The sequence below is a fragment of the Chiloscyllium plagiosum genome, chromosome 17, assembly GCF_004010195.1.
Source record: "Chiloscyllium plagiosum isolate BGI_BamShark_2017 chromosome 17, ASM401019v2, whole genome shotgun sequence".
Classification (NCBI taxonomy): domain Eukaryota; kingdom Metazoa; phylum Chordata; class Chondrichthyes; order Orectolobiformes; family Hemiscylliidae; genus Chiloscyllium; species Chiloscyllium plagiosum.
In genome coordinates, this window is record NC_057726.1 from 21,546,965 (window position 1) to 21,573,953 (window position 26,989).

Below are 26,989 nucleotides of genomic sequence, written 5' to 3' on the forward strand. Positions count from 1 at the left end.
CTCCTGGGAGCAGATGCGGCGAAGGCGAAGGAATTGGGAATATGGGATGGCGTTTTTACAGGGGGCAGGGTGGGTCGCTGTGGGAGTCAGTCGGTTTATAGTATACGTCCGTGTTGAGTCGGTCGTCCGAGATAGAGATGGAGAGGTCTAGGAAGGGGAGGGAGGAGTCTGAAATGGTCCAGGTAAATTTGAGGTCGGGGTGGAAGGTGTTAGTAAAGTGGATGAACTGTTCAACCTCCTCGTGGGAGCACGAGGCAGCGCCGATACAGTCATCAGTGTAGCGGAGGAAAAGGTGGAGGGTGGTGCCAGTGCAGCTGCGGAAGATGGACTGTTCCACATATCCTACGAAGAGGCAGGCAAAGCTAGGGCCCATGCAGATGCCGATGGCTACTCCTTTGGTTTGGAGGAAGTGGGAGGACTGGAAGGAGAAGTTGTTAAGAGTGAGGACCAGTTCAGTCAGTCGAAGGAGAGTGTCAGTGGAAGGGTACTGGTTGGTTCGGCGGGAAAGGAATAAGTGGAGGGCTTTGAGGTCTTCATGATGGGGGATGGAGATGTATCGGGACTGGATGTCCATGGTGAAGATAAGGCGTTGGGGGCCGGGGAAGCAAAAATCATGGAGGAGGTGGAAGGCGTGGGTGGTGTCCCGAACGTAGGTGGGGAGTTCTTGGACTAAGGGGGACAGGACCGTGACAAGATATGCAGAAATGAGTTCGGTGGGGCAGGAGCAGGCTGAGACAATGGGTCGGCCGGGGCAGTCAGGTTTGTGGATTTTGGGCAGGAATTCTGTTTGGCCTGTCTAACACAGGCTTTATCTCTGAAGTTATTTGAATGAACATGTACTCTGTACAGGAGATTTGCAACAATATTATCCATTTCATTTTAATTTGTACTTTTGTACCTCTGTTGTCATCATTTTTGTGGCCTGAGCAAGAATTAAAATTTGCTAGGTAATAGAAATGAAAGAATGAGTGTGACAGGTAACCTTGACACCATTCCTTGTACCATATTGAATGACATAGCGTCGGATGATGTGGAGTCTGTGTGGGTGGAATTGAGGAACCACAAAGGCAAAAAAAACATAATTGGAGTTGTGTATAGAAGAATTAAAATTTGCTAGGTAATAGAAATGAAAGCATGAGTGTGACAGGTAACCTTGACACCATTCCTTGTACCATATGATTTACGGCACCAGGGTATAACCTGGTACTTCTCAATAGCATTAAAAGGTTAAAACAAAACAAACCTCTCAAGAATGTTCTTGACTTACTACGTTAAAAAAAACAATTTGCCATGATCTGAGGACCACAGGGATGCTCTCTCAAGAGAAAGAGAGAGAGATGATTGGTGATGCTTTAACTCAAGGATCACCACACTTCAGGCAAGGGGCAAGGCTGAATGGGACTGTCCTTCACGGTATCTTCAGCTAGAGCACAAAATGAACCCTTGCTGTTGGCACCATCCTGCATTGCAAACAACTATCCAGACAATTGAGTTATCTGATCTCTGTGGATGCATTAGAATGCAAGTTCTGTTTAGGTGACCCATGAACTCCAGATTGTTACAGAAAAATTGACATTTTTCCATGAGCATAGATAAAATCTGGAAATGTGGAAGCCAAGCTTAAACCGAACTGGACTCTGCAATTTGCAAATTGCCAAGCTAGAACAGACATTATTCATGTATCCAGGCTTTAGACAAACAACTGCCTGTTGAAACCAGACAGGCCTGGAACTGCCTGGCCAGGTGCTAACTGCCGCATTGTTTCAGAACAGACTGTTATTTACACCTTTGTGAGTAATGTGACACAGATTTGGTGGCACCCAGCTCAGGGAGAGGCCAGAGGAACAGTGTGACAAGGACAGCCCTTGCCAGTTGAAGATTCAAAACCATGTTCTGTGACAGGAGAAATCGACGTAATATTGATTCTCCTGCTCCTTGGATGCTGCCTGACGTACTGTGCTTTTCCAGCACCACACTCTCGACCATGTTCTGTGACATCCAAATATAGGAAGTAGCCAAGTCACTGGATCTTCATGCCCCACCTAGATTTGGTCACAGAATCTTTGAGAAGGGCACAAAGAGGAGTATAAAAGGTCCCCAGCTCACATTTCTTTAAATGCATCTCCAGACAGCACCTTCGACTGGCAGCTGAGCTGCACAGAATCTCAGCTCCTTGGAGCTCATGATGAGCATCATCAGACTGACCAGAACCAGAGAGGTGTCCTCAGTGTGACAATACAAAGGCCAGAAACAGCCTTGGACAAGAGTGCAAGCCCAAGTTGATGACTACGGATCCTGAAACTTCAACCAATCCTCAAAGACCGAGGAACAGCCTGCCTCAACCTTACTGAATGGGTATTACTAATTCTTTTGGACAAACTGTTCAACTACAGCAGAAGGGAGTGTAGATAGGGTATTGTAAATGCTTAGAAGTACATGTCAGAAGTAGATAACTAGGGCAGATTTGTGACTGTTTGGTTGGAGATTTAAGACTGATTACCGAAGAGTAATGTGAGGAGATAATAGAGAGTTCAATTAATGTAGAAAGTAATATGTAATAAATAAAGAAATACCTACCTGTCACTTTACAACCAACTGAAAGATAACTTCCACAGATTTTCATTGCACAATTGCCCTTATATACTCATTTTGTTCTTCCTTCACTATACAAGGGCTTACTCCAGTAATTAAAATTGCTTGGTACTCTGGCATCACCCACTTTCTTTTCTCCATATGAGTAGCCTCATTATTCTATTTCTCCCAGCTTGGAGAATAGGGCAGACTAAACTTTCTTGCTAATGTAATCAAATGTCAAACCCTACATCATAAAAATAAGCAGTTCAAAAGATTAGGCAATATGGTGGTGAATGGCACACCTTAATCATTTGATTCAGTTTGCTAAATTAAAATTCACTTTTCTCGAACAATTATATCATTTTAAAAATGAGCTTGGCTAATCTTGGCCCAATTTTGAGTGGACTAGGGATGGAAATTGCAAATAATAAACTGGCAATCTCATTTAAAGAAATCAGTTGCGTTGGGAATGAGAAGATCATCAGTTTTATAAGGAGTTGCCACTCTAACGTGAGACTGAACTACAACACAGAAATATGGCATGCAGTTCAGCCGCTTAATGCCAGTAATTATGCACCACTCCACCTGCAACCCAACTTACTTCATCCAGGCATAAAAGAAGTTCTCTGGGAGGGGGCATGTCAAAGATCACAAAGCGTGGCTTGGGATCACCAGTAATGTCCAAGCTTCATGGACATAGCCGCTAACCTCATGCTACACAGTTGCCAGCTAATGACCATCTCCCCTTAACATTCAAGGCTATTACCTTGTTTAATCCCTCAACATCCTGAGGATCAATATTGACCTAAAACTGAACTGGACTAGTACGTAAAGCTACAAGAGCTGATCAGTGGCTCGGCATTCAACAGAAAGAGTAACTTACCTCCTGTTTACCATCTACAAGGCATATGTCAGGGTTGCGATGGAAAACATCCCACCTTCCTGGATGAGTGCAGAGTGAACAACAATAAGGAGACTTGATAGCATCCAAGAAAAGTGGTCCATGTGATTGGCACAAACATTCCCTCCTTTTCAACATCAATAGTCAGTCAAAAAATTGTGTACCATCTCCGACATGATACCCCCAGGTTCTTCAGACTATTCCTTCCAAACTGTGACCGTTAACATCTAGAATGAGAAATGCAGCAGGTACATGGAGATGCCACCACCTACAAGTTCACCTTCAAGTGATTTGCCATCCTGACTTGCAAATATGCCAATGTTCTTTCAGTGTCACTGGATCAAGATCCTGTAACTTCTTCCCTAACGACATTGTGGTTGCACCTGCATCAAAGGGACTGTAGAAGTTCAAGGCAGCAGCTCAGCACCAGCTTGTCAAGTGCAGGGATGGATTGACCCAGCCAGAAAAGCCCATATGCCATGAATAAATAAAAATCATAGCTGAACTTTGACTCCCTTACCACCTTTCTTTCTCAAGTTTCTACTTGGATTCCTCTTAATACACTTTGGTATTAATGCCAACGTCTTCATGATGTAAAATCTAATTCAAATTAAAGTTCCACATTCCCTACTCTTGGCTAATGACATATTCCCTGACTTCCTAATGGAGGAGGGAGATATGAACATCTGTCATCTCTGATCATGTTAGATGGTATGGAGATCACTGGGTTGAAAAAAAATGAACCATTTTGTTATGAATAGTGCAAACATTATCAAAATGCCTCTTCTCGAAAGAAAAGTCAACGTCAAAGTGAAGCTTCATATATTTTTGAATCTTGCCATGCAATTAGTCTACAAAAAATACATATAAAGTGAAGTTATCTCACCGAGAAGTTGTTAACTATTTAGTAATATGGTCCCTTCAGAGAATGTTTTGTTCTTCAATAATGTGAGGTCTAATGCTGGTAGATGCAGTAAATAATTGATTAACTTGTTTGATTAAATTTAAAAGACTCCTGCTTTAATGAACACTGATTTTGCTGACAGGTATTTTTAGACACAGCTCCAGCAGGAAATGAAATTCATTGACTTTAATTAACTTTGATTATTTCTAATTAACTACAATTAAAACAAAGATCTTTAAAAAGTGCTAAGCACAGTAGAAACATATCAATCAACATAACACTTCAAATTATTGTTTCCAAGTGGCAGGTTGCCCTTGTAGTATTGTTTGCAATCACTGGTGTGAACTGATAATTAATCTTGACATCCAGATGATTCAACTTCATTTACATAAAAATCAACTTTAGTGACCACATTAAAATGTTACAATTTCATCATTAAATTAAAACTATTTTAATAGGTTTTGCCCAAAAGTCAAAACATTACCGCCATTCACAGTGGCTAATGAGGTGAGAAATGAACGGTTAATTGTTGCGTTTTCCTTTTGTCTCAAACATAACCATTGTGCACTGAGGCTTCAACTTCATCTTCATTGAAATTTTGAAGCACCGGTATTTTCGCAAAAATCTGCAGCATTTCTGTATTGTGATCTGGACACACTGATGACCATAGTGCCATTTGTGACCATGGGTCAAAATGGCAACACCAAACCATCCATCAACAATGAAAAGGTTAATAGACCGCAGCAACAAGGTTCATGATACAGTAGCACAGAATCTGCCGGAGACAAACATCTTACTGTGAGCAACACGAGTTCAAATAGTTTTCCTCATCCATTAGCTCCTATTATTTTTGTGCCACAGATTGAAGCAGATGCAACTTGATAAACGCCTAACAAGATCAACCTTTGTGTATCACAAGCCCACCGGTCCAATTCCTCAAACAATGAAATGTAAAGATAGAGAAAGAAACAGAAACAATTAAATCGTAGAAGTTGATTTAGATACTGAAAGAGAAACAGTGAAGGAAAGGAAGACTGGATTAAGAAAGAGCGAACAGTAAATGGAAAGAAGAGGTTAAACTAAATTGTAAAGTTTATAATAAAATACCACAAGGAACAATTTACTATCTACAGGAAATGTGAGTCCACAGTTTCAATTGTTCTCTTTGGGATTTCCAAGGTTGAATGGCACCGTCAGGCTATTAAGAGGAATCACACACCATGAAATAGCAACTCTGGTTTTCTACAGTGAATTTATTCTGTATTGTCAGGACAAGTCCAACAATTCTGAGGAAGTCACAGGCAGGTTCATGATAAAGTCCTATTTTGTCAGTTTAATAGTAGCGAGTTCAGCAATTTATGCCGATATGCAACTCATTTCATAAGCCAGACTATATAGACGGAGGTAAAGATTTTTCAGCATTAAAACAAAACAGCAGCAAACTTACCCAGCCCATCTCACAGCCATCAAGATGTTAATTGGCTCAATGCAGGCCTTGTCCACCCAGCTGATGAGGAAGCCCCCCCGTGCCACCAGAAAAGGTGGATGCTACCTGCTCAGCAAGGTGGTGTTCGATGACAAAGCTCATACTGTAAGGTAAATCTGCACTCTCACTAGGGCCAGGCTAGTGGACCGCAGTGAGAAGGGCAGCAGTAGATGGAGAATGCAGGGCTGGCAAGACCTTGCACAAGTCTCTGATGGGCAAAGGTTGTTAAAACAGGTGCCCTTTCCCTGATTCCCACACTTCACTCCCAATTCCACTCCCCGCTCTCATCCCCACTGCCTCCAGAAGCCACCCATCCAAGCAGTGAAACTTGCTGGGCTGCTCAAATGAAGAGGGTGTCTCCTACTGTGTTTACAATCCCAGCAGAGGTAGGAAGAGGAAGCCTTAAGCAGTCACTAACATCATTTAACAGCTCCACCTGGCCCACCAATGGGCAGGACTCCTGAGACAGCCACTTGCAATATTAAAATAAAACCATGACAGAGAAGGGCAATTTGGCACCAAGTACAGTGCCCATGAAATGGCAACCAATAATGGTACGCCAACCTTCCACTTGCATAAGAACCTTTCAGGGGTCGAAAATCCAGCTTTACATCTCTTTCTCACCACAACACTTTAAACAAATAGTTAACAGTGGGTGCCATGAACTTATCATTATGTTTCCAGTCAATTCTGGGCCAGAGACTTCAGTTCTGCTAAGTCATAACTTCAATCCAACAGGCCATGTGTCAAATCTGCGTATTAAACTTATATTTTCGTCAACTTAATCAAATAAAATTACATTCAAGCATAACATAAGCTAGGGTGGTAGTCCATGTGATCAAATGCCTGACTCTCAGCCAGACACTTTATGTCCCAGGGTTTTCTGTCTTAATGATTGCTTGCCACCTTTAGACTGCTCCACGTTCGATGGATGAGAAACAACAGCGTCTATGCTGCAAGATTGCCTCGGGTCAGCCAATAATCATGCTAAAAGAAGAAATCCTTTGCTGAGAGAGTGATATAAAGTATTTGAACAGATGGTACGAATGGCAAGAAAGCAAACAAGTGTAACAATGTTCATGAGAAAGATGAGAAACAAAATGGTACTACAGCAGCTCGAGCATGACAGTGGTAAGAAAGACAACCACAGCGAGGCAACAAAATATTGCTGTGGTTCCAAGAACAAATGTAGTCACTGTGTTTCCCGATTGGAACCGTAATGCAATGTCCACTTAATGCTGTGTGGTGCTGCTTTGCTGGTACTTAAAGTGCAGCAAGAAGAATAAAGGTTTTATAAAAAATAAATTAAGATATAGAATCCTGTCTGATTTGACAGGTCTGAATCTACATTATCCTCAGACACAGGTTAGATGTCTTTTTGATTATGAAAAGCAGAAAGACAAATGACAATTACAGTCTTCTCAACAATGAGCAAACTAAACACAGGGGGCGAAAGGAATGGTTATTTAATCACTGAAACATAAATGTTGCTCCTGTATTGATAAGAGAAAACAGGGGACTGGAATTAAAATGGAAATTGTATATTTTAAAACAGCATCTCATGCTAATGTGCACTGGCAAATTTTCCTGTTCTTGGTACATTCTGCTCACAGAATGAAAATGAATTCCTGTGGTGATTATACTATGACATAGACTTTATGGGCACAGGCTTTCTGGCACATGTTTCAGGGAATACTTCACTATTTTCCCACACAGCTCACACTGTGCTGTATCCTCAGATGCTAAGTTTGATAGCCTTTCGTCAAAGCAAGAGATTTTACAAGAATAATACAAATACAGAGAAAATGGACTAGGGAGGTGGGAGAACAACAAAGTGAAGGCCTGCAATTGCCTGGAAAGCAGGATATTTTAAGTTATAAAAGAGATGATGATATGTAATAACCGAGCAAGCCAGACTGGAAAAAAAACAGCATTTATTGCTGAAAACCAAAATAGAGCCACTACTCATTCTATAAATGGCTAGTCTCAGCCCAGGACAGAGACTTGTGCAAATTCATTTCCAGGTCTACTTTATCTTCTCTTCTAATTACCACATACACAACAGAGCAACTTTCTCACCACCAAAATCACCGTGACTTTTTTTGTTTTCCTTTTCAAACACCAATCACCATCAGTGAAACACCTTGTGATGATATGTGCTTTTAAGGGGGATTTGTTCTGTCCTGTTTTGTTTGAAGTGGGGAGTTGTCAATCTGGTGTTGGAGGTATCTGCTCCATAGAAAGCAGAGTAAAGACCTTTGGGATTTTTTTTTTAAATTAGACAAAAGAAGCATGAGTGAGTACAGTCAAGCTAACACAGACCCAATGTGTTAGCTTTGCTCTCAATTGTTGACGTTGGGGTGTTTGGAATTGAAGCTGCTAGATACACCTCTCTGTCTGCTGCTGTAAAAGCTTGAGTTCTCTCTCTCTGCTGCTCAATTCATTCAGATTGGTGTTCCTCCTCCTGGACTGACTGAGATAGCAAGTGAGGGAAATCTGTTTTATTGAGTCTACCTTTGCCAAGACTGTGGTTATGGGATGCTGCTGTATTGGAACAGCTGAGGAGCAGTTGCTGAAATATATGTCATTCTGTTAAGTAGTTCAACAGAGTTATGGTTATGGAGGAGAAAGTGAGGTCTGCAGATGCTGGAGATCAGAGCTGAAAATGTGTTGCTGGAAAAGCGCAGCAGGTCAGGCAGCATCCAGGGAACAGGAGAATTGACGTTTCGGGCATAAGCCCTTCTTCAGGGCATTTTCAGAGTTATGGTTATGCCAATTTTCTTTTTGCTTGTATTTTAACCGTGGTGTAGAATTAACAGTGTTTTGCTTAAAGCTTAGGAGCTTAACAAATCGAATCACAACTGGAATGCTGCTCCTTCCACTTGCTTTCAAATTAGATAAAAGTTAGGGTCTAGGCTATGTGCTTGATATGTTTTGAGTAGGGTTGCCTTTGTCCATAATAACCCACATAGCCAATTAAATATTTACAAGAAAAGCCCCATGGGCTGTGCAAACCATTAATAGTGAGGGAGAGATGGGAAAAGAAGGAAGGGACTAAATCAAACTAGAGTTGGAGATGAGATAAAGCCTGCTTTATTTATTTTCAAATCAGCCTCTTCAAACATGTTATTACACTCCACATCCCAGAGGCAGTGACCCTAACACAGTGCCACAGCACCCTACCCTGGATCAGCTTTACCTTTTTAATGCACAGAAGTGTTAGCAAACACAACTGAGCAACTTTCCCACCACCAAATCACCTTGACTATTTTTTTCTAAAAGCTATTCACCACCGTTGGGTCTTCTTTTTAAAAATTTAACCTATTTTACTTATCAACCTGTTCAGTGATGTTATTACACACTTCTGGAGCAGTTAGGACTTGAACTTGGCCCTCCCAGTCCAGGGGGAGGGAAATTACCACTGTACCACTAGAGGGGCCCAGGTCAGTTGTATTTTTGAATTTTTTTTCTCTGCTTCCAGCACAGGTAAATACCCATTGGACTAATTGATCTTTTAATTTTTTTTGAAAATCACCCATGGTTATATTTTGTATAGTTTTATTTTTTTAAATTGCTTTTATAGTGAGAGAAAATGAAGACATCGTTGTGAGTAGAGTTTTTTTTATTTTTAAAATTATATTTTGTTTTTATTCCACTACCAGGAAAACATCTGTGTGGCTGATTGAATATTCTCAAGCAAAGCCTGTAAAGGGCAATTCTAATATCAAAACGTGAAAGGGTTTGGAAGAGTCACAGGGAACAGAGGGATGGGACCAAATCAAAATTAAAAGAAATACCTAAATCAGAACAGGAGAAATGTTAACAACTATTGTCTTAAGAAGTGGACAGAGGAGTCAGAATCTGAAATTTTGACCTCTGTGTTGAACACAAAAAAATGTTAGGAGGCCAATCAAAAGATGAGACACTGCTCTTCAAATTGTTGCTGACCGTCATTAGAATGGCAGAGGAGATCAAAGTCAGGAAAGTCCAAGTGGGAATGGGGCAGTGAATGAAAATAACAGGCTAACAGATGCTCAGGGTCATGCTTGCGGACTGAACTTGCAAAGTCACTATTCAATCTATATTTAATTCCCCAATATAAAGGAGATGCATTGTGACCAATGAATACACTATATGAAATTGAAAGGAGGATAAGCAAGTTCCTCCATTTATTCTAATTTTTCTGTTTTCATTATGTTTTCCGAAGATGCCAGTTTGAACACTAATGCTTGCATTATTCCATTCCATTTCCTCAACTGAGAATCACCATCCTGCTGGTTAACAGCAACTGTGGCCATTACATTCCCTGCACTTCTTTTTTTCTCCTGTCCTTCCCTCTCAGAGCAACCGTTGAATTTACTCCGTAACCCATCAGCCTCCAAACTCAGTAACAAACAAACTGATCTGCTCCTTCAGTGCCTATACTCTGAATGGACCATTCCCGATACAATATTTATCTCATCCTCAACACATTTTTATGTCAGAGCAGGAGCTGCAAGATTGTTATTTTACATCTTCTCTTCCTATTGTTAAGACCTCCAAGTATTCCCCCCTTAGTATACTGCGTTTGTTTTTTGCTCTCAATTTGATCTCCTCTATATGTTGGAGACCAAATGCAGACTGGGTAATCACTTTGCTGAATACTTCCACTCACTCCACAAGCATGACCATAACATTCTGGGTTGCTCATCAGTTTAACTCTCCATACCATTCCCACTCTGTGCCTCAGCCTTCTACACTATTCCAAACTAATCTTAAAGATCAGAATCTCATCTTTCAATTGTACACTTCACAACTTTGTGTCCTCAACACCATATTCAACATTTTCAGGTTATGACATCTATCTATTAGTTTGTATGACAGCAATTAATGATGACTCAGTTCGGTTAAGCTGTTTGCACCTTTTCAAAATCCATCCCTTGTTTCATTAATAAAGACAGAAACTGAGGGATATATTCAGAAACAAAACTGACATTTCCTCAACCCTAACCTCCATAGATAGTGCATGTCCTCCTGAGTATGTTCAGCGGTTTCTATTTTTGCTTCAGATTTCAGGTACCTGAAATATTTTACTTTTGTGTCTTAACTTCTCACATTACTTTTCGTTATGATTCACATTTAATCTTTTCTGTATTCCATTCAATTATAACCTCCTTTCCCTCTGGATCCACATAAAACCGGTAACTTTTTTTTAGTTCTGATGGTCATTAACTTAAAACAATAATTCTGTTTTCCTGTCCACAGATGTTGTCTAATCCATTGGGTACTTCCACCAGTTTGTGTTAGATTATGCATTATGCCTTATTTTGAAATGGCATGTTATTTTCTACATTCAGTAACATATGCACACACGCAGAGTTATCGGCAAAAATAGCCAGAGTGTTTACCCAGAACTGTGAACAGCAATAAGGAGAATCTGAGGGATGGCAATCAATAAAATGACTCTTGCTGCACTGGGACGAAAGCCGTTGTTGCTTGATAGTGATGTGACACAAGTGGCACCCTACTGTTCTAAGTGCTCCAGTTTACTTTCATGTAAATGCATGATAATTGAGTCAATAGAATCTTTTACCCTGAAAATGTTAAGCTCCTATTTGTCACTTTTATTATTCTGGGGTAGTTGGGAAATGGTATTCATGAATACATTAAGCCTACATCTGGAGACTGTTAAAAAATATCTGCCAATGCTGTCAGATTGATGACTTGCAAGTTGTCTCTCCAATTGAGACCCAACAGGTATCACAATGAAAGGATCCAGTGGTCATGGTATCTGTCAGATTCTTGACTTTGAATATTTCACATGTAAAAGCCGGTAATATTTTTGAAATTTTTGACAAAGTATTTGCTTCCTTGGGCAGTTCCATTCATCACCCTGGGAGACAGTAGTTTGTTGCAGCGAGGAGCTGAATGGAAGTTTGTGCAAAGCCAGGAAGCATAAAACCATACTCAGTATGCAGAATATGTGTAGCACCTTTCCCTATCAACCTGAGTGGAGCCCCTAGGGATACAGATATAATGACAGAAAAGCTCAGGGAAGGTGGAAGGAGCCAAGAGGCCCACAAGATAGGTTGATGTGAGGGAAGATAATACAAGGCATTTCAACACATGTAATACTCACCAACAAAACATTCTTTTTTAAATGTAAAGGCTTGGTTTGGGATGAGGATGGGGAAACAAAACTGCAGGGCCTGGATTAACATACGGCATAGGGATTTTAAAAAAAACCTTCAGAGAGTAGTAATACAAGTTCCGAGAACTGCTATGTAGTTTCATCATTTAATTGATTTTTATTTCAACATCTTCTCTCTTGGTCACTCTGTTGTTAAAAGATTTCTCATTTCTTGTCAATTTGCTGCATATGTGTGTGTGAATGCATGTTTCTGTGCCTGGGTGTGTCTTTTTTTCTGTGTATCTGTGTGTCTACACGGCGGTTTGCAATTTCCCCAGAATACAAAGCCATAGCGATCTCCATTGTTTTCCAAGACAGGTTTTTTGCATAAGGCAGCCTGGTTCCTCATTAACGTACCAAAGTTACAGTTCTGTTAGTGCTCCTATAAGATCAGGGAAAGGAGAAGTAAGCTTCACAGGCCACTCAGCCTCACCCTCAACCACCTCCACTACCCACCAATTGCTGACATTTGACCCCATCCCCACAATCTCTCAATCATTGTCTTCAAGTGGGCACCGAATGCTTGAGCCTCTTGAAGCATCAAATGCAGGAGACGTTAACTCCTCGGACTGAGATGATGGAAGTTGTCTTGACAGGTGGGAGGCAAGTGTTGTGAGTTCCATGCTGCACCTGAGATTGCAACCACTGGAACTATATGGGGACCAAGTGTGAGAAAATTGATAAATTCATGATGGGATGTGCGGGACGAGCCGGGGATGGAAAAGTCCCAAGATAAGCCAAGGGGAGAACTTCTTTAAAACTCAGCTCACTGCTAGGCCTCTTGTGATCAGAATGCTGACTGCAGGTTAGTGACCAAGTGGGTTAATGCTTGGTCAAGCCCATGGCTAACTAAAGGCAAATGTATCAATGACATTATAATTAGAACACAGTTCTGTTACTGAAATTAGGCTTCCACTCCTCTAGGGTCAGAGACCTCTTGTCTGAACTCACACAACTTAAAATGGTAGGGAATGGAAAGCATCAGAAATACAACATGAATCCCAATTACCTTGACCCAACTCTTGCAGCATAACTGCACAAGCTGAATTAAAATCGGCTCAAGTATGCATCCAACTACAATCTGACTGTTCACAGTAACTTTTCATAATCCAGATATTAGACAGACAGTTCCTCTAATAAATACCTTTGCAGTTTAAATTCAGCTAAAAATGCATGTCTTGGATATCAACCATTGGACCACTGTCTGCTAACCTCTTCCACTGAAGGGAATTAGTTTGCTGTGAATTTTTCATAAATAGCAGAAACTACTCCCGTTTAAAAGGATAATAAAACTCATGGTTAGTACTTACAATATACATGTCCATCTCCTCGCGGTCTAGTGAACGGGTGACAATGATTTCTCCAGATTGGTCATTGATTTTGAAAACACCCTTTGGTTCCTCCTCCACACCCTTACCATGAAGTTGAAATTTTATGCCATCTTGCCTGTCAGTTATAACCTGGAAAATAATAATATCACACAAGGCCGGAAAATTAATAAATTTTGCATTAGAAATCGAAAAGCAACAAACCATTGATGCTCCCAGTATATAACACAATATGTAGTCTGACCTAATTTAAGATTTCTCATTTCTACGTATTTATTTTTTTCCGTTGCAGACTTATTTGAAGATTCTTTCTAACTTGGGGTCTCTCAGTTTCCAGACTGCATTTGAATGCAGGAGAGTTTCCAGGAGGGAATCCTCAAAGGACCTAAGAATGCCGATGAGGTTTCTTGTGGACTGACAAAATGAGGTCTCCAGAATAGGAGATCATTCCCAACATAGAGCAGAACATCTCCAAAGCTCAACAGCAGCACAACAGGAGGTCACCACTGCTGCTCTCAGTTTCTGCCCCAGGTTTGGGCCCTCAGTCATTCACACATTTGTGCAGATGCAGAGACAGACCTGACCCTCCCAAGCTGACTGCCAGCTTTTACTGGCTAGCCAACTCTCTGTCGCCTCTGTGGAGTTGAACTAATTGTAGCCCAGGTAGGATGCGGCCCTTAAATGACTGTTTAAAAACTCACAGAGTGGGATGTCAAGCCGGCTCAATGGTTATCACTGCTTCCTCACAGTGCCAGTGACCAAGGTTCAAATCAAGTCTTGTTCAGTTTACGTATTCTCCCAGCGTCAAAGTGGGTTTCCATCGGATGCTCAGGTCTCCTCCCACAGTTTAAGGATGTGGTTACTTGGATTGGCTATGCTAAATTGCCTGTAGTGTCCAGGGATGTGCAGGCTAAGCAGATTAGCCATGGGAAATATGGTATTACAGGGATAGGATTGGTCTAGGTTTGGGTTGGGATGCTCTTCAAAGGGTCAAGATTAGAGTGGTGCTGGAAAAGTACAGCAGGTCAGGCAGCATCCGAGGAGCATGAAAATCAACATTTCGGGCAAAAGCCCTTCATTAGGAATGGAGGCAGGGAGCCTCCAGGGTGGAGAGATAAAATGCTCTTCAAAGGGTTGATGCAGATTCAATGGGCCAATGCCCTCTTTCTGCACTGTAGGTATTCTATGTTTTATTCTGTTAAAGAAGAACTTAACTTCCAGGAGATGGAAGAAGGAATGTGGGCCTTCCTATTTAAAACCTAACCCAGTGCCAACTAATCACTTTTCCACTTGTTTTCCAGGAGAGATGGATTCTGTCCATTGTATCAAAGATTGGACTTCAACATTCCTGAGGCTAGGGAGGCCAGTATTGGGGGCAGGTCTGCTAAAGGGAACAAAATTTGTTGTAGAACTCAAATCCTCTCAACGCTTTTTGTGGGCTGAATGCCAGATCATGACTCATTACATTATAGCATAAAAGATACAAAGTCAGCAACTGAAGTATTATCTGTGTTTATGTCAGTAACAGTGGCTTTTGGCTTTGAACACTGCTGGGGCTTTGAAAATGGGTAAGTTCAGGTGTTCAAAAGCCAGTTTTTAAACTGATCAATCTCAAAGCAAAATGACTATGCTGGGCAATGGACAGCAGCAAAAATATTTAAAAGCATTACTGGAGAAGGTTTCATGTTGCAGCCGAAGTGTCACAACAAATTCCATCCATTCCCTGTGATATTTATAGTAAGTTAACTTCAGGAGATCTGATGAAACCATCAAAATGGTGACACAGGTATGAGTAATGTTAATGTGTGTTACCACTTTTTTTCACTCCAGCTTAAATGTGGAAATGTAAAATGTAGCATTTCTATCACAAAAGCAGAATATCAATGGATTAGTCAGACCCTTAATTGTTCCATGTGATGACAAATCAGTGCTGAAGGCAGAAGGCAATCTAAATTGTTTTCTTTCCTATAATAGTATTCCAATTGCCTGCACACAGTAATTAAAATCCATTGACCTTACTTTTGTTTATTGTGACAGAATAATTATTGTAAGTGTACTCAGTGAACAATTTTTGTCAGGCTAAATTGTGCTCCTTCTCACATCCAGAATTTCAAGGATTTATTAAGATTATAATTGTATTAATTTAGAAGGATTTTAAAATACAGTGAAGTACTGTATTGGCCACTTATTTAAATACTAAACTTCCACCAAGTGCTTGACAGAATATCTCTATTCAGCATTGATTCTGAAGAGATTAATCTTACAAAATGTGTTGGTCAATAGCTCATTTATTATGCAATATGCATGATCATTTCAACTTGCATTCATTCTGCATTGCTAAAAATTGCACTTGGCATCTTTCTCAGATCTAGACATGCAACACTACTGACACTAATGAGAATCCCTTTGGTCATTTTTGGATTGTAATGAAGAACTGCATTGTACAAAACATCCAGATTATTTTCCACACAGATGTTTTCTAGGCATAAAATTGAGATGAAGGCTTTCCTTCAAACATACATGAATATTGCAAAACTGTTCAAAGCATTTTGCTGAGAAAAGATTGTAAGTATGCGTGCTTTTGAATAATAAGATGCTCTTCCAGAAGCATATGCTCCCAGAGACCTCAAATCCAAAATGTGTAATCATTTAGCTTGGCCAAACTAATAATCAGCTAATAGGTACTGAATTCCACAAGAATATTCAAACACTGGTGTCGTTAAAGGAACTGAACATAGCATTTTTGCTGTTTACTAAATGGACAGCCGAAATCATGTATTTTTTGGTGTAATTGTTCTGACCTCTCATTTAGATTTCTCAGTGCAAATACAAACAAAAGTCCAATAGGTGGACAGACAGACAGTTCTCCTATTTATAAAGAATATGGATGTACAGTAATGCCCTGTCTTCTTACACAATTATCAATAAACCTTTTAACCAGAAGTTTAAGATGAAAGTTTGTCAACATGATTCCTGGTTAAACTTGCATTGAAGGGGATTTTAGAAATCCAAATAAATGTAAGATTTTGTTTCACGATTCAAAGCTTGCTTTTGTCACTGGGTTATTTAGAAAGCTGCAGTTGCACAACAAATGCTCATTGATGCAATTTAGACAAGTTACTATGGTTATGAATGGAAGCAAAATTTCAGCCAGTAATTTAATGAAAACAACTTAACGATTCCAAAAATACATGATGCATCCTCTCCTGAGCAAGTTGATTTGGAGCTCTTAGCCTTTACTTCACGTAATTCAACAAAAAAGCATTACCTTATCCTATTTACAATATTATCAGAAATATTGCAATGCATTCTTAGGGATCTTGTGGGAGAGTCTAAAACCAGAGGGTATAATCCCAGCGTTGCCCATTTATGGCAGAGATGAGGAAGAAATTTCTCTCAAAGTCTGTGGAATTGTTTACCGCAGGGAGCTGTTGAGGCTGGGTCATTAAATATATTCAAGGCTGCGGTAGGTTTTTAATCAGTAAGGGAATCACGGTTTATGGACAAATAGGAAACTGGAGTTGAGAATGATCAAATTTATCATGATCTGATGGAATAACTGAGCAGACTCAATGGAGTGAATGATCTAATTCTGCTTTGTCTTCGGAATAATACAGGAGAATTTCAAACAGCACTACTTGATTATCTATACTGCATGCTAACTGCAGTGCCTATTCCCTTACTCCAGATGAATATTAATGAATCAGCAATTAGATTGTGTTAGTTGAGCAAACAAACAAATAACGCAGACTGATTCCAAATAATTTACAAACGATGGGTGCCAAATGGAGAATGGAAAAAAAGCAAGGACTCACTGGATTGTCTCTAGACGAAGATGAATAAAGGCTGGCACATTTTGGGTTGAAATTTGTGGGGCCAACAGGGGTCACATTCACAGGTTGGAGAACTGGTGGGGAATTCCTGTTAGTCCCATGCAGGAGACCTGGCACAATCCAATGTGCCGGACTGGCCACCATCAGACTCCCCACCGCTGAGAGGCCCAGGGGCAGAAATCCTTCCAAATATGAGATTCCAGACAATCAGAGGAACTGCAACCTTTCTGAACAAGGGTGAATGAGGGCAGGGTGGGGCTCACAGACATAGGGAGGTGGGTGGCTTTCAGTGACCCACCTCATTCCTGATGACAGGGTTCCCCCGCATTGGGCACTGAGTGCCTGAATGACTGACCCATCTGCAGATCTTGGATACTCGACAAACATTGCTGGACAGTTCTCTCAAAAGGATGAAAAAGCTTCCCAGTTGCATCCACCTTCTGCTAAGATGGCGGTGGAGTAGGACGCTCCAATTGGAGCTCCTCTGCCCTGCCCCTTTCTCTTCTTTTTCCATCCTCTCATCCCTTCTCTCGGCCTCGGAGTCTCAGCCTCCGAAGCGATGGAGATGCTGGCGACCGGAGCGGCCCAGTGGGGGGAGGGGAGGATCGTGGCCTGGTGCAGGAGTAGGGATAGCAGCCCCCAGATTGGAGCGTGGCAGCAGCCAGTGGTTTGATCACATGGAGGCCCCCTGCTTTGGTCTGCTGCAGACAGCCTTTGGAGAGAAACTGTGATGCTCGCCTTTTTATCTTTGGTTCTTGTTTTCCTGCCCTATGGTCATACAGTGTACAGCTGGAATGTAACTCTTCTTCTGTATTTCTCTATTCTGTAATGAAGGATTGTACCTAGGTACCTTTGCACTGAAGACAGCACTGTTTATGGTGATTTACAAACTTTTCACTGTACTCATTTGAGTATATGTGACAATAAAGCTAATATACATTTAGCACCAGCAGTGAGGCCTCAAGGATAATGGATGTCAACTGAATCACGAATAAGCCAAATTGAATACCTCCTCAGCCCCTTGTTACCCTCTTGATTTAATCGTGACGGGAGCTTTGGCCATGACTGGGAAATTGACACAGTGGCACTCCCATGGTTAAATGAAACTAGCCAACCTTTTTTCCATTGCAAGCAGCAGCATTAAACCCAAAACTTTATTTATCCTTCCTTTTCATCAATCTTACCTTTACAATGGGGTGTCTGTGTTACTCTAATTAAAGAATTTTACTGGGTCAAGTTGACTGGTGAAACAAAAGACGATGGTCCCATAATATTCACTACATAGCAACTGTAACAGCATCAATACATTTTTTTGCACACCAGCACTGAAGACAGGCAGGATGTTTCACTACCCGGTCATGATAAATAGCAACTGTCACCACTATTAGATTCAGCATTTTAAGTGGAGTGCAGAGTCCTCAGGAAATAGAAAACAGACTCATAATCTTACCAAAAATAACCAATCACTGGGGCAGAGGGGCTGGGTGGAAAAAGAGGCTGTCAGGGTCATCATGTGTAGCAGGGGGACCTGGAACATGCAGGTCCTAGGGATCAGGGTACCTGTTGACTCCGTGAGGTCTGGTACTGGGAATGTTTGGCACGATCTACATTGCCATCCAGAATTTTCCCTTCCCAGATGCAAAGTACTCTTAGAAAATGGCTGAAACAATGCCCGGGGTGGGCTGAGTAAGTGTCAGATTGATGTCTAAATTATGGGATCCATGTTCGTTGTACAGACAAAAAACAAAATGAAACAGCTGTCTGCAAAGCCCAGGCACACTGGATTTGCAACCATTCCATTTCCCATTTTATATGCATTCAGCTGGAGGATTCTGATGGGTCAGATACTGATCAAAAGCGATTTACTATACTCCATTGGTGCATGCAAACGGAACCTACACATGTCAATAACATGTCAGCAGCAATGACAGTAAAAATGACCAGTGCTGACTGATGGGAAATGAGCATTCACCTCCAAGGGTCCTGTTTGAGCCAGATAAGTTCCGGTTCTTTCTATCACATAAGTATTATGATTGTCCATGCAGAACACAATGTCAGGTCCAGCATATGATGTCACATCATTCTGGTATGCTGTGCTCTACATTATCAGAGCAGGCAACAAGACAATGTCCTGGATGCAGAGGTATTGAAGTAACGGGAGCAGTTTTCCGCGATTGAGGACAAGGACATTCGGATGGAGGAAGCAGACATTGTCCATGACACAGCTCAGCTGCATCAAGTGTTTCAAGCCAAATAGGACCTCATTGACACAATGGAAGAGAACTGGGTGCAGCAGGAAATCATTGACCATAACACACTTAAATCATGATGCTAAATCCGTTTGGCATTGTGGGCATGCAGTTCAGCCTCTGTTAGCTTCACTGCTTTTCCATTTTCCTGTCTGGAAATAAAACCTCATGGTTGGGTTTGGAATTGTTTCATTTCTTGTTCTTCTGTGGGGCTCCCCAATTGAACAATGACAATATGTGAGTCTGAAGTGTACACTGGGGACAGAGTAGCACTGAAATGGAGGGTGTTTAGACAATGTATTTAGAGACATGTACAGTGTATGGCATGCTGATGGAACAACGACAAGTGGTTCCATGTGCGAGGCACTGTCAGCAATATGCAGTGACCAGCACAGCTTTATTGCTGCAGTGCAATTAGATTGGCAATCCTCTGTTTCCCCTCACTGAGGAAGCTTATCCGAGTGCACGGTGGCCTTTCAAAATGGCACATGTGCAAGAGATTCCAATCTTTGGGTGGATATCCGCTGAGCGTTGAGTCATTGTGGCAATGGTGCATAAGATAGGGCAGAATTTGGACATGAGAGACACCATAGAGGTGGGACAAGTAATTAATGTGCCGAGTTTAATGAAATGGGCAGTAAAGTATTCTAGGTCTCATCGCGTAAAACTCTTCAAGATATTTGATGCAATGTGAACGGAGCCAAAGATAAATATTATTCAGCCCTTTGCCTTCAATTACAGTAGTGTGTGATGGACCAAGGAATCTGTCTGCCCAAGTTATGATGACAGTAGCTCCAAGGACCACAGATTTTAGTGGTTTCTCTCAATAGGTCTATATTTTGGTTTCTATATCATTAAATTTTTTTAACCTTTTAATTTAAAACTGAAAACAGAACAATCTTCCTCAAATTTTCTACTGTTGTACAATAAGGGGTCAATAGAAGTGCGAACACTACCACAATACAGCACAGTGCCAACATAGAACCACACTACATTTAAGTTATGTAAATATACAACATATTTTGAAGTTTTCAACCACTGTACTGCAACTGACTTAAATCATAAATTTAAACCGTGATTTATTTATAAGTAATGGATATTAGTTTAAGACATATGTAAACGACTCCTTATAGGGGCCAATTTACTGAACGGATACATGTGGCAGTACTTGACTGACCCTGATTTTGAGTCTTCCTCTCATTGGGAAATCTCAGTCTTGAAATTTCCCTTGATAATCCAGCCAAGATTTGGAACCCCTCATGTGAGAAATCACAGGTAAAACTCCATGTCTGACACATACCTTGCTTGTATAATTTTCAAATATCTCAGGGGAAGTGAAGTTACAGCACACAGACCGATTTACAAGCAGACACAGCAGGTATCAGATCATGAATGAGATGAGAGCTCACTTACCTAAATTAATTGCTTTGGGTGACAAAGGTTAGTCTTCAAACAAGATTAAAATAGCAAACTAAATTCAAACATGTTCAAACAGTTTACTGTATTTGTAAAACTCAGTCGATTTCAGATTCAGAAAATACCATTGCTAAGCATGTATACCAAAGCTAAACTGCATTAAATCCAGAATAATAAATAGTCTAGTTGTCAGCATTATAAGATAATGCAGCATAATCAAATGATTCAGATGACATAAAGCAAAGCAGTATTATGTCTCAAACAGCTTGCAAAGATCATCTGAATGCAATGATTGTATTACAGTCCATAATTGGATGCAACACATCTGCTATTTCATAATAATATAGAGTGGCTGTGTCATCATGTACATCCCACTAGTTACTGTGCTGGAGAGTCTGCAATATCTTTGTGACTGTGCAAATATTCCACTATGATTCCAGCTTTCTGACCAGATGTGATATAGGATGGAATAGAACAGCAAGCCGAATAGAAATATTATGCCACATAAAAGAAAAGGAGCTGGAGAATCAAGAAATTTGTGTTGCAGAGACTGACACAGTAATAGAAACATTGGCATGGTGGTTGGATATCCAATGTGTTCACAGTGTTTCTCCTATTTCTTACTCTTTTTGAGTGGAGGACAGCATTTTTTTCAAAAGTAAAATGGGACAGTGCCAATTTAAAATTAGATGGAGGTGTTAGTGTTGGACTGGGGTGTGATTTTTAACTTAATTTAAAAGTTAAGAGAAAGAGAGAATGCGTTTGTTAATCTGTGCGTTTAGCCTTCACTACATGAAAAGTATCTATGTATTAAGCTGGTCCATTGAATGCCACCATTTAAGTCTCCGACATAGTTCATAATGGCGAAATGTTGAACCTTCTGGTGTTTTGGATTTGAAGTACGATTGTGCTATTTATGGATCCCACGATGGAGCTTTACTTGAGCTGGGGTGCCCCTTTAACACCAATGCTGATCTACAACTAGCCAGAAAGTCTTCAGAGTACACACATTCGACAAGAAATTAGAGGGCCTTTGCAGCTGGCTGCAGTAAATCCTGCTAACAGGCAACAAGACTGAACAGACATGACCATCTTTCTTTGATTTGGAGAAACAACTTTGACATTTAAACTGAGATGTATCTGCACACGAGATACAATGGACTGGCCTCTCCTCCAAAACAAGTTGGATCGTGGCAAGATTGAGGCGGAATAATAACAGTAATGCCTCCTACTCTTCACTGCACTCAATAGAATTTCCACTCCTACAGCAGACAAGGTGGGGCCCTTGTCTGCAGTTAATCTTTCTCCCATCCAATCTCCTTATCTAATTTCTGGCCCCATTCGCTGAAGCCCCCTCATGAAACACTTCTGACTTGCTTTGGATTTCTCCAGAAAGAACTGTGCTTAAAACCAACTACGTTGGCAAACTTTGGTCACCCATCCTAATGTGTCTCCTCTGTTGTTTTGACATTCATTTTAAAATATTTTTTATAAAGTACTTTTGGGCATTTTACTCTATAAATGAAATTATATCAAAACAAATTGTTATTATTTAGTTTACACACTGGATCATGAGTGAAAGACATAGCCAAGTTTTATGGAAACAAAGGATTTTTATCATCCCATTCTCCAGGCAGTGGTGATGTTTTACATCAACCTGAACAAGACAACAGGACTTAGTGGGTGTAAAGTTTTTTTATAATAGAAAAGTTAACACCGACAATGTAGCAATCCTTCTGTCATACGGAAATATCCTTTCAAAGCAATGACATGGGTTGGCCTTCAACCTACAATATTTTGACACAAATGCAAGTGTACTACTTAAGCTTAGCCGCACTTAGGCAAGTTTGTTTCCGAGCAATGCTAGTTTAAAATCAACCTTTTGATGTAATTTTGCAATGCACATATGTCAACATGTACAGAACATTTAAAAGGTCAGAAAGGGCCTGTTCTTCTGAGAATTGCCTTCTTATCTGAAGTAGATATTCAGTCCCTGTGAGGAACTCAACTCCAGCAATATGCAGTGGCCAGCAGCTCAGAATTATGTAGGTTAATGGACACCTGCAGGAAAACAATCAAATTCTATTGATGTGTGAGTATTTTCTGGGCATGATTTTGTTGGGAGGTGAAAGTGGAAGGAAAGTAAACTTTACAGATGACTCCTTCAAGACAAAAGCTGTCCTCTTCAATCTGCCCAGTTGTACAATTGAAAGAGCTAAAGACTGGTTGCAGGTCCAATGAGAACATGGGCAGGACTTCTCTTGCAAGCTTCAGGTCCCCCACCAATCAACTGAAAAGTGGATCAGAAGCCTGTAGTTGAGAAACAGCCCCTTTGATTCTTTCTATCAGAAGGACATTGGCCTGTGAAAATCTCTTCTTCAGAAAGCAATCCAGGCATTATATTTAAGGCTGCATTTTGTTGATTTTCAGTTGACAAGACAACTAAAGGCTATTGGAGGTGGAGGGGGATATGTTTTGATTTAACAGGATAGCTACGATCTCATTACATGGCAGCTTCCTGCTGGATTTAGTAGACCGATGACCGGAAGAAGACTTTCAATCTGAAAAGGAGAGACTCCACAAAGGATAAGTGAGAAGCCATATCAAAACTCAAGCTAGTCTTTCTTTTAAAATTCAAGGTTTGAAACGTGTTTTGAAGCCAGGCCATCACGGTGGGTGGGTGGGAGAGGAGGGCCCTTCTATAGTTGTGGCTTCAGCTGAGCAGCCAAAGTTGACCCACCAGAGATCTGCTTGTGGGAGGAGGCCTCTGAGACCGAAACTCTCCCGCTGCTGCATGCAGAAACCTTAAGGCCACTTGGAAAATCCCAGTTCACTTCCTTTAATTGGCATTAAGCGTCTACATACTGGAAGGTGCAGGTTCTGCCACACACCCCATGCCATCCCTGCCAAATGGGCAAGATGAGGAGTGAAGCAGGAGCAAGGCATCTTTTCACATCCAGTCAACCTTGTCAAGGCTTCAAGAAAATATCAGAATAGTATTCCAGATCCTGGGGCTTGTTGCTGGGGACCTCACCATCTGGATCCAATGGTGTCTGCTGCGTACACGATACTAACATGAATGAGGTCTAATCATGGAAGATATCACCCTCTATATGACCCATTCAGCACAAACACAATGAATTGATTAGCCTCTTCCTATGGTGTATATTCCTATGACTTTATGACATCACCCTACCTGTTGCATCATCCCAGCTAACACAGATGTTCACTCTTTTATCGGTTGCTTCCTTAATCTCTAGCTATCAGAAGGAAACTTTTGATTTGAAGTTCAAATAAAGCGCAGGCAATTTATTTCCCTCTAAGTGACATGAGTGCCTGCCATTACGGTATTCAACCACAGCGCTTTCACTGAATCATAGTTTATGGTGTGCATTTCCCAAAACCTATTATTTTGTTCCTCCAAATCGATGTCCATAGCAGATGAAGAAAGTAAGGTGAATAATTGTGTGTAGGAAATATTTGTAATTCGCTGGCCCCATACTCTCCTTGAATTGGTTATGACATGACCCTGGAACTGGCTCCAATGTGGCCAATTCTTCAGCAGCTGTCTAGCCTGGGAACATTTAATTACTTGCATAGAAACTCCATTAGGAGAAAGTGAGGACTGCAGGAGTCGAGAGTGTGGTGCTGGGAAAGCACAACAGGTCAGGTAGCATCCGAGGAGCAGGAGAATCAACGTTTTGGGTATAAGCCCTTCCTGATGACGGGCTTCTGCCTGAAACATTGATTCTCCTGCTCCTCGGATGGTGCTTGAACTGCTGGGCTTTTCCAATACCACACTCGCGACCTAGAAACTCCATTCCCTTACTCCACAATTTATTAATTCCGCTGTTGCTTTCTTCCAGCCAGGCATTTCTCAAATTCACCATCCAAATCCAAATCAATCAAATCAATCAAACATTTTTGAAATCAAGTTCCTTTTGCCTTCTACATTTAGCCCCTGACCTTTAACATGACCACCTTCCTTTAAATGCTTGTTCTAGCCTTTCACGTTGCTGCAATGTTAAATCAATGTGCAAGTTCACAGCACAAGTCAGAACATTTGCAAGCTAGCAAAATCGATAACTTGTTTCAGTTTGGTTGAACACAAAACTTAGACCGTTGTTTTTGTGTGATCCGAGAATATTACAAGAGAGGGTGAGAAGTGCACAAATATGAACTTAGTAGTTTGAAAAATAAGCTGTGTTTGTACTCAGAGCTTTGTCTTTATGAAATTTCTACATCTTTATTTTAACAGATACATCCATGCAATCTGTCTAACTACTCTGATGAAATAGAGGCATACTCAATTTCATTTTAATGCATTCATTAGTGATACTACACAGCTTGATCTCAAGCTACATCAGATAGAGAATAACATATATAAATACATTTTTAAATAAGTGTTGTGCTTATATTACTTGGAATGGGTATGTCTTTCATTATCAGTATCGAACTTTCAAGTTGTAATTCACTGTGAGGTCAAGTCAAGGTCCTTCCAAAATAAAAACAGAAAGATCAGGCAGCATCTGTCTGGAGAGAGAAAGCAGTGTTAATGTTTCAAGGTCCCAAAATTTAGCTAGAAACAAGGTCAATTTTCAGTAAGAGGTGGATGGCACAGAATGAGGTTGCATTTAATTATGCACATCAGCCCAGGTGGGGCAGCCAGTGTACATGCACAGGAGTACAGACATGCAGTGGGGCATTTTTAGAGTGGTACTGGAAAAGCACAGCAGGTCAGGCAGCATCCAAAGAGCAGGAAAATCAACATTTTGGGCAGGAACCTTTCATCGGGAATTTCTGAAGAAGGGCACCAGCCTGAAACATCGATTCTGATCTCCAGCATCTGCAGTCCTCACTTTCGCCTATGCAGTGGGACATCACTACTAAGCAACAAGAGCAGCTATCTGCCACAAACATCACTGTGTGATCATATCGAGGCTTCTCCTCCTTCTGAGCAGCCACTTTTTTCTTGTCTCAGCTCAAGCTGACAACATGTGAGGAGTGGTGGTGATGGTGGCGTGGGAAAAGCAGAAAAAAGTAAGGCAGTTTGTGTATGCACTGCTGATGACATCACTGACACAGAATGTGCTGATATCAGCAATGCACGCTGAGATGAATCCTGAAGCCTGTCATAGATAGCTGATACCAGTGACCCACTCTGCACATCGCTGTGGCCATTTCAGTCTTTGGAGTAATTACTCCAGTAAAGTAAGGGCAGTTGTACTTCTACCCTAGGTTAAGTTACTGGGCATGTGCAAAGGGAACATAGGAACAACAGTAGGCCATTCAACCTGGCAAGACTGTTCCACCATTAATTGCGATCAAGAAAGCCTGCTGTTGCTCATTCACATAGATCATCACATTAACACAGGTGGGACAGGAACCAAAGGAAGTTTTCTGATAGGGTGGGAGCCTGAACGACAGAAGTCTCCCAGGGGCAAAAGGGAATGGTGAAGAGCCAAGACCAGAAACAAAGAAACTAAACATGTTCCGACAACAGGTAATTTACTGACAGGAAAGAGAAAGAAAATGAAACAAGCAGGGAAAAAGTAAACAAAATGGGGTCAGAATTTACACCCTGAACCAGTAGAATTCAATGTTGAGTCCAAAAACGAGAAAGTGCCTAAATGAAAAGGGAGATTTTGTTCCTGCTCTCTTGTCTTCCATCCAATCACAGACCTTCCTTTTCGTTCAGATTTAAGTGCTGTCATGTATATTAATGTGTTCTAGTCTGCTACAGCAAGACACACACACTGTTGGCAGACATCTTAAACGTTACTTCAATAAAGTCCTCATTTTGAACACACCGCTGTGTTATACACTTGAAACATGGTTTCAGAAGTGGTCAATGTCCAGAGCTGAGATATAAAGCACGGCTGCTCAGCTGTAAGCTGCCACTGAGAAAGAAAATGAGCAAATGAAAAATCACAGAGAAATCATTGCTTAAGAGAGAATGGCTGCAGCTTCTCCCCTGTCCCCAAATGGGATAGGAGGCAAAACTGGGAATTCTTCTTTGAACAATGGCAAAATTATGTAACAGTTATGAATTTGTTGAGCAAACCAGAACAAGTACACACAGCTGCACTTTTATCACTGTTGGGAACAGATAGTTTCAAAATTTATTCC

General features: G+C 41.0%; 1 protein-coding gene across 2 annotated transcripts in view; it reads right to left on the reverse strand.

Moving 5' to 3' along the window:
* Nucleotides 1-26,989, reverse strand: part of cdh13 (cadherin 13, H-cadherin (heart)) — a 1,069,860-nt gene that overhangs the window by 583,470 nt on the left and 459,401 nt on the right. For both annotated transcript variants that reach the window (XM_043706651.1, XM_043706652.1), the window contains one exon: nt 13,345-13,494. In XM_043706651.1, the coding sequence (XP_043562586.1) occupies nt 13,345-13,494 (150 nt within the window). The remainder of the gene's footprint in view (nt 1-13,344; nt 13,495-26,989) is intronic.